We start from the raw sequence: 7,655 nt of genomic DNA on the forward strand, positions 1-7,655 counted from the left end.
GGTAGTGACTGAATTCATCACTATCCTTTGTGATGGTTTACATCATTTTCAGTTTTACGGGAAGAAACAACCATGATTTTGCTTAATATGTTTACAAACATAAGGTTTTCACCATGAATGGGCTCCTCAAAGTACGAACAAGAAAAGGGTCTGAAGAGTTTTAATTCTCTAGTAAGGCATGCCGGGAAGTCCGCTATTGAAAATTTTGACTTCCTAAGCTGAATTAACCGGAAATTACCTAAACTTACATATTTAACGAGACAAGCTTTGGATGGATGGATGGATGGATGGTTGGATAGATAGATAGATAGATAGATAGATAGATAGATAGATAGATAGATAGATAGATAGATAGATAGATAGATAGATAGATAGATAGATAGATACTGTTATGGCCAGCACCTGTTGATTGCTACAGGTGAGTTACGTACAAATTAAAGGAGTATCACATGTTTGAAATCCAACTGTTTTTCCTGGGAGAAGTGATGCATTATTTGACAGAAATGCAGGGGTGCCAATTTTTTTGGCCATGATTGTAACATAAATTCTTTAGGGAATTGTTTCTGTCAAAACAGTTAGAATAACTACTGAAAAACTTCCATCTGTGAAATAGATTAAAATGGTGAGTTTATTAACAAGCAGAGTTGTGTAGTATGGAGGGTGATGTTTGAGAAGAAGCTACTGCAGCAGCAGTTTTTGAAGCAGAATCCAGAAATCAGTCATTCTAAATGGATAGTAGCTATGGCAGAGGTTCATCTCTCTTTTTCCCTCTCTTTCCATTTCTGTCGGTTACTGTGGGGTGGGACTGCGACCATTTGGAGGGGAAGGAGGAACAAGTGCCAAGACTGCCACTTCCTACATGGCGGTTCTCAGGGAAACAGAAGGGCTGGGAACAGGAAACTTCCCAAAACACATCACAAAAAGATGGAAATAAATATTTGAAGAACTGAAGAATGTGAAGGCTCTGTGTGTATGTGAGCATGTCTGGTATTACCAATTATTGTGGGGATTGAATTTTGTATACAAACTCACACTGTGGGGGCTTGGTCTTCCTCATGGGTACCAGAGGCTGGACCACACCATTTAAATCATTAAATTATTTAGGTCAGACTTAGGGTTAGGGTAAGTCTCCAGGAAATGAATTTAAGTCAGCATAATGTTCCATGTGCATCTGTGTCTGTGTATTTTGGATGATGAGGTACCAAGGGTGTAAGGAGGAGAGAGTGAGAGGAAAAGGAATTACATTTTAAAAATGTGTGAAAGAGAGCCAAACCCAGTTATGGCTGAAAAGAAAAAGAGACAAAAAGTAAAGAGAGAAAAACAGATGGGGGAATTACAAGCAGGGTCGAATGGGAGCTTTGCACAGGTGGGATGGACAAATGGGTGGATAATGGAAACTCTCTTTGTCCTTCATTCGTCTTCCTTCTGTTAATGACGTGGCAGTGGATTTGCCGTGCCTGTCTTCATCTGTTCAGTCAGATCCAGGTCACCTCCTACCCTGGATTTATATCCCCCAGAGTTCACCCTGTGGTTTCATAATGTTTAAATAGGAAACAGTTTTTTATTGGGACATGTGGTAGGCCTATGGACATATGGTAGCAATCACAGCTGGATAAAAGATGTGCAGGGTAATGCAAAAGGTGAGGAGGAGAGGAGAGGAGCAGAAGATGGTATAAAAAAAGGAAGGAGTGAAAAGGATTATAAAAACATTCTCTTCTAAAAATCATTATTTCCATAAATAGTAAGCATGGGAGGGACTACTTATGGAGGCTAATGTCGTTACTTTAACACAACTCCCTCTCTTTGTGAGGATGGTAGTTAATAGAGTGAAATTCATTTGGTTCTACCTTCTTTGAGGTGAAACTAATAAGTATAAGATGTGTTAATGTTTAAAAAAAAAGTTTATTTATTTAGTTTTTTCTTGTTGGTTTTTATTTGTAACTACCTCATGCACTGCTGAGAAGTTTAATATATACAGGTACTTCATAATGCATTGGTTGATTAGACCTGTAAAACTTAATTTGAGGGCATATTAAACATATTAAGAAAAAATGTATTTATGTACACATTTAAAACATTTACTAAAGCTTCCTGACTCTGAATTTAGCTTCCTGGCAGATGGGGTGTTACATGCACATATTACTGTAACAGGTCATGACAGCTAAAAAACAAAAAACACCTAATTCATTTGTTCCTAATCTTGACATAAACATCCTAACACACTTATTCTCTCTGCCTGGAACATTCAACTCTTTCAAGTCTTTGACTGCCCCAGTGTCACCTTGTGGTTGACATGTATGATGACATAATAGCAGGTGGTCGTATATGGATGTATGTTAAACACAGTGTTTTAAGTGTATGTGATCATAAACCTTAATACTGGGCTGATTTTCTTGTTTTTCCATAGAGATTCGTGGATTTTACTGAACAGTGGCAATGCATATTGCAATAGTGACTTGCTGGCCTAATTTTGTTGTGTACAAAGGTCAGATACAAAATAGGAACCAGCAGTTAAAGCATCTCCTGTGTTTCTTCAGTGAGCTTTAGTGCTGTTTCCTTCTATTTCTTTTATTATTAAAGAAAGTATTTGACATTTTTGAAAATCAGCCGTTTTTCCCTCAGTTACTGAGAGTTAAATAAGAAGACTGATACTGCCCTCAGGTCTGCTGTACATTAAATCTTTCAGTTCAGTTCAGTTTTATTTGTATAGCGCCAAATCACAACAGAAGTCACCTCAGGACACTTTACAAAGTAAGGTCTAGACCTTACTATTATCATTATTATTATAGAGGAAACCCCAGCAAACCCCCCCTTGAGCAATCACTTGGCGACAGCGGGGAGGAAAAACTCCTTTTAATGGAAGAAGCCTCCTACAAACCCCGGCTCTTGGTCTGCAGCCTTCTGCCTCAACCAAAGCTACTGTACCAGCCAGCAGCTAATTATCTTAACTTAGCATAAAAACCGGAAACATGAGAGAACGGCTAGCCTGCTTCATTCAAAGGAACCAAAATCCATCTACCAGCACCTTTGGACAGATCCTAGCTATCTGCTTTAACCTTTTCAGTTTCCAGTTTGGGGCTAAGATAAGCTAATCAACTGTAGCTTTTTACTGAATGGACAAACATGAGAGTGGCATCAATCTTCACATCTAATTATCAGAAAGAAAGTGAACAAGAGCTTTCCCAAAATGTAAAGCCACTCCTATAAAATCAACTTCAGAGAACTGGGATTAATGTTTCTATTAATGAAAACTTACAATCAAAGTGTTAGATATCACATGGGGAAATAACTTTGAGGAATAGTCTCTCCTTTATGTAATGGGAGCAAGTCCAGGCTGTTATAAAAGTCATGGAAAAACAATCACAGCCTCACAGGCATTTTTTTTTTTTTTTTTTTTTGCAGAGGCGACAGACATTAAGCTCCTAAGATTCCTGGTACCTCCAGACACCAGGATGCATTGTGGGTGTCCTTAAGGTTTTATAATTAAATCGGATCCGCTCTGAGAATGACTCACTCTCCAGCTACTGTGCTGGCAGCTCATATTAATTGTCTCTTTATTAACTTCAAATTACAAGAGGGGCCGGATGTGTTCAGCACCTTTTTCTGCTGTCAAGGCACCATATGAAGCTAATGTTGCTGCCATCTGGGAATTTATGAGTGAGAGAATAGTGGTTGATGAGACCATTATCTGTTCAAAGAGGTGAAAATTGCAATGAAAAATTTCTTAAGATTTGGTCATTTTCAGTGGGGTTATTCCCCTCTGAATATCAGCAGTAATTCACATACCAGCACCACTCTGTCCATGACAGCCATGTCTATAATTGTACAAGTTTCTCATTGACCCTTGAGCTTGTTTCACGTAGAAGATTAATTGCTTTCCAAAGATCAAGCACAATCTCCATAATGGATCCGTGGAGACATCTCCATAAAGCTGAGGAAAGAAGAAAAGCTAGAAGTCAAAGTAACAGCACAGCCCTCCTAAAATCCACATCTACAGATTTATTACTGCTCAGGGAAAATAGCTAAAAAGAGTTAGGCTGTCTTCGCCATTAACCTGTCCATCTGATTGGTTAAAGAAAATGATCTACCTGTAAATTTTCCAATCGACTTTATGAAAAATCACATAAAATGGAGTGATAGACTATCTTACTTCAATTTTTGTGTTTTAGTAGAGTCAAAAGACATCTTGTTGGGGTGTTGGGGTCTGGTTTTGCCTTCAATCTGTGAGTTTAATCAAATGTTTGGATCATTTCTTAGCTTCCTCCGTTCTCCCTTTCATCTCCTCTCCCTACTCGGCAGAAGTCAGCTAACTCCAGTGTTAGTAGCTACTGTTGCTAATAAATACAGAGGACCTTCAGCCATTATCCAGACGAAGACTCTCTGGAGACCTGCGCAAAACTAATGGCTTGTCTCAATGATGAAGATTCACATGATAAAAAATGAGCTTACAGTATTATACAATGATCTATTCTCAACTGAGTCCAGTGAAATTGTGGTAGGAACCAGTTTAATATCTATACAGGCTTTATAGTTTATCGTGTCACTTCATATTTTGGGAACTGTTCTGTAACAACTGGTGGGCCCTGTTCTGGCCTCCTTAAGGATGATGTGAGGTGGAACAGAATCACATCCAATCTGTCCAAGGACGACCTGCTGGGAAGGTCCCCACTTAATTTGTCTCACCGCTGCTCTGCCATTGGCCCTTTGCCATATTTAAAATGAATCTGAACAGTCAAAATGTCTCCCTGTTCCTCTGTCTCTCATTCTCTGTCTCCTCCATCTCTCACTGTCAGTACATGGGGAAAAACAAATGATCTAAAGAACAAATCTGGATGGCTTCAAATTTGGCACTGAGGATACTGACAATAACAGAGCCACCCATCATTAACTCAAAAAGAAGCTGAACAGTGTTAATGCATACTGTAATATATCAGACAGCAGACAGTCCATCCTAAATCAATCACATTTCATATGAATTAGATTGATCTGTGCTTTAACATGATGATATGCACTGTAGATATTCTAAGAAATGTTATAGTCAAGATAAATACAACTTTCAGGAAGCTACAAGACTATATATATGGTTGAAAAGCCCAGAATAGCCCAGTAGGTAGACCTTGATTCAAGATAGTTTTGTCACAATAGTTTCCAAGGTCAAGATTCTTAGTTTACATGACACATGTGCCTCCAAGACTGCTGGTATAAAAACATAGCCACAAAGTCACGGGTTTCCCTTGAGACCTGTAAACATGAATAATCTGTGTGTCTGAGTGTGCTGGAACAAAACACTTGATGCTCTGTTGTACACACTGGTGGCAGATGAGTCATCTCTCCTCCAAGCACTTAGTTAGTAGGCACATCACACACTCTGGGAGACAGGCACAGTCAAGCACCTAATCATAAAGTAAAGGATCGTGTCTCCACTGAGCGTGGCTTTATAAGTGCTCCGTCATTAACAATGTCACATTTGAGTTAAAACAGAGCAATAAAGAGAGACTGCCACAGGCTGCGAGTTAGATCTGAGGCCTGTGCTGCCATCTGCTGCTGATGCTGTAATGTGCTGCTACCTCCTGCTGTTGATCCATTTAAAATAATTACTTTCTCAAATTAATGAACATCAATGTAAAAGAAAAATAAGACCTACTGAATGTCCTATGTAAGACAAAATATGTTCTATAAGTAGCATGATTAGATGTGATTCTTTTTACCTTTACCAAAATATCAGTTATGTGTGCAGTTTGCTGAGCATGAGCTGCTACTTTACAAAATGTTTACACAGGTTTTGTGTGTAAACACTTCATCTGAAGGTAACTACTTGCTCTTGATTAAATGTAGTGGAGTTAGAATAACATAGTAGATTTACTCTCCAGTTTTCCTTATCTGATTTGAGAGGCTGGGAACAAAGTGTAAATCCTCTTATATTTGGCGCTACACAAAAAAAGTGAATTGAATTGAATTAAATTGTTTTTGGCTGCATATTATACATAAAGATGTTCAGCCCTGTCTCTCAAACTGTTAAGATCAAACACAGCAGTTACAAGAACTCTAATTTTTGATTGATCAAGAGGTTGCACTGTCAAAATCACATTCACTAGCATGCTATTGTCTTAGGTTGTCATGTTGGTACTCCATACCATGTAGACTACACATGGTATGGAGCATATAAAAATGAAAGAATGAATGAATGAATGGATGGATGAATGAATGAAACCTAAATCTTTCTTCACTTTCCTCTTAACATTAATGTGCCTCTCTTAGTACAACTAAAATGCTATACGGTATATCATCATATTCATCTTATCCTACTTATCCCGCTCACAATGTAAAAATCTAAGAGTTACAAGTCACTCTTTCTGTGTAGTTAATCGGATTTCTCCCTTCACAGGTTTCCAACAATTCAGCTCATATAGGTGTTTGGTGTTTGGCTAATTTGGCTTCTGTCCATGCTGGAAATTGTGTGCTTGTGTAGAAAAGTAATATGCATCACATTAATCTGGCAGAGAGAAGTTTACAGTTGTAGTGTTGTGTATTATAATATACAGTATGTGAGAGGAAAGCTGAGTGCTTACATATATCAGACAGTCTACAGTATTGTAAAATTCTGGTGATTAAGAAAAATTCTATGCAGCAGAGTAGCCAGCTGTCATCAATCAACAAATTACTACCTGCCTCATATAAAAGCAATGGTTCAGGATAGCATTGCTCTTACAACTTCAAGTGCAGGACACTGGTAAGGAGTTGATGTTGTTCTGCCTCCAAGGGCAGTGAGTTTATTGTTTAAGTCTTTTAAGGCGGTGTGATGTGTTAGCTGTTTAAATAATGTAGAAGCTCTAAAACCTGCTATTAATGCTGTGAGTCCAAATCATTTAGGCCTTTATTTCAAACACAGCTTCTTTTTTTTTCTTTAATTTTTGCTCTGGTGTGGGTGGGAAATGAATGTGAAGTGACCTTAGAAAGTTGTTGCCTTTCCTGTGTAACCTGGACTGGAGTTTCTCAACTACAGACCGAAGATGTCCGGCCGTGGGAAGAAAACTGCACCCAAACCAAGATCTGCAGTGTCAAAGTCTTCAAGGGCAGGACTCACTTTCCCAGTGGGCCGCATCCACAGGCTCCTGAGGAAAGGCAACTACGCTGAGCGAGTCGGCACTGGTGCTGCAGTGTTCCTCTCAGCCATCCTAGAGTACCTCTGTGCTGAAATCCTGGAGCTGGCAGGAAATGCCTGCCATGACAACAAGAAGCAACGCATTGTTCCTCGTTACATCTTGTTGGCAGTGAAAAATGATGAGGAATTTGACAAACTGCTGTCAGAGGTCACCATCTCGGAGGGTGGTGTCATCCCAAATATCCAAGCAAGCCTTCTCCCCAAGAAGTCAAAGATACCCAAAGATGACGGTTCTGCTACGACTCAGTCTCAAGAGTTTTAATTGTAATCTATGCATGGCTTAAAGATTTGATCATTAAAGTATATTTTTTCAAAGAATATCTGTCTTATTGCTTGCAGAGTAAGATGTGTGTTGCTCAAAGAGTTTGGCTCCCCCTGTGAGTTCTGCTCAGGAAGGACAGCTATGTAAAAGCAATAACACTGCTGTTTACATGGTGATGTAGTTAATGTGACACTCTTAACATGGTTAAGGGGCATATTCTGCCATCCTTCC

The 7,655-nt window shown here is 39.0% G+C and overlaps 1 protein-coding gene across 1 annotated transcript; it reads left to right on the forward strand.

The window, feature by feature from the left end:
* The first annotated feature begins 6,639 nt into the window (after positions 1–6,639).
* On the forward strand, positions 6,640–7,480 carry LOC109974348 (histone H2A, sperm-like). Its single transcript, XM_020624512.1, has 2 exons — positions 6,640–6,730; positions 7,004–7,480. Exon 2 carries the CDS (start codon positions 7,011–7,013, stop codon positions 7,422–7,424), a length of 414 nt encoding a protein of 137 aa, XP_020480168.1. The 5' UTR covers positions 6,640–6,730; positions 7,004–7,010; the 3' UTR covers positions 7,425–7,480.
* The last annotated feature ends 175 nt before the right edge of the window (positions 7,481–7,655 follow it).

Source organism: Monopterus albus, unplaced genomic scaffold (genome assembly GCF_001952655.1).
Source record: "Monopterus albus unplaced genomic scaffold, M_albus_1.0 scaffold328.1, whole genome shotgun sequence".
Taxonomy (NCBI): Eukaryota; Metazoa; Chordata; class Actinopteri; order Synbranchiformes; family Synbranchidae; genus Monopterus; species Monopterus albus.

Bases quoted from the DNA above. Each gene is read 5' to 3' on its own strand.
- LOC109974348 (XM_020624512.1), top strand. From the start codon at position 7,011: ATGTCCGGCCGTGGGAAGAAAACTGCACCCAAACCAAGATCTGCAGTG.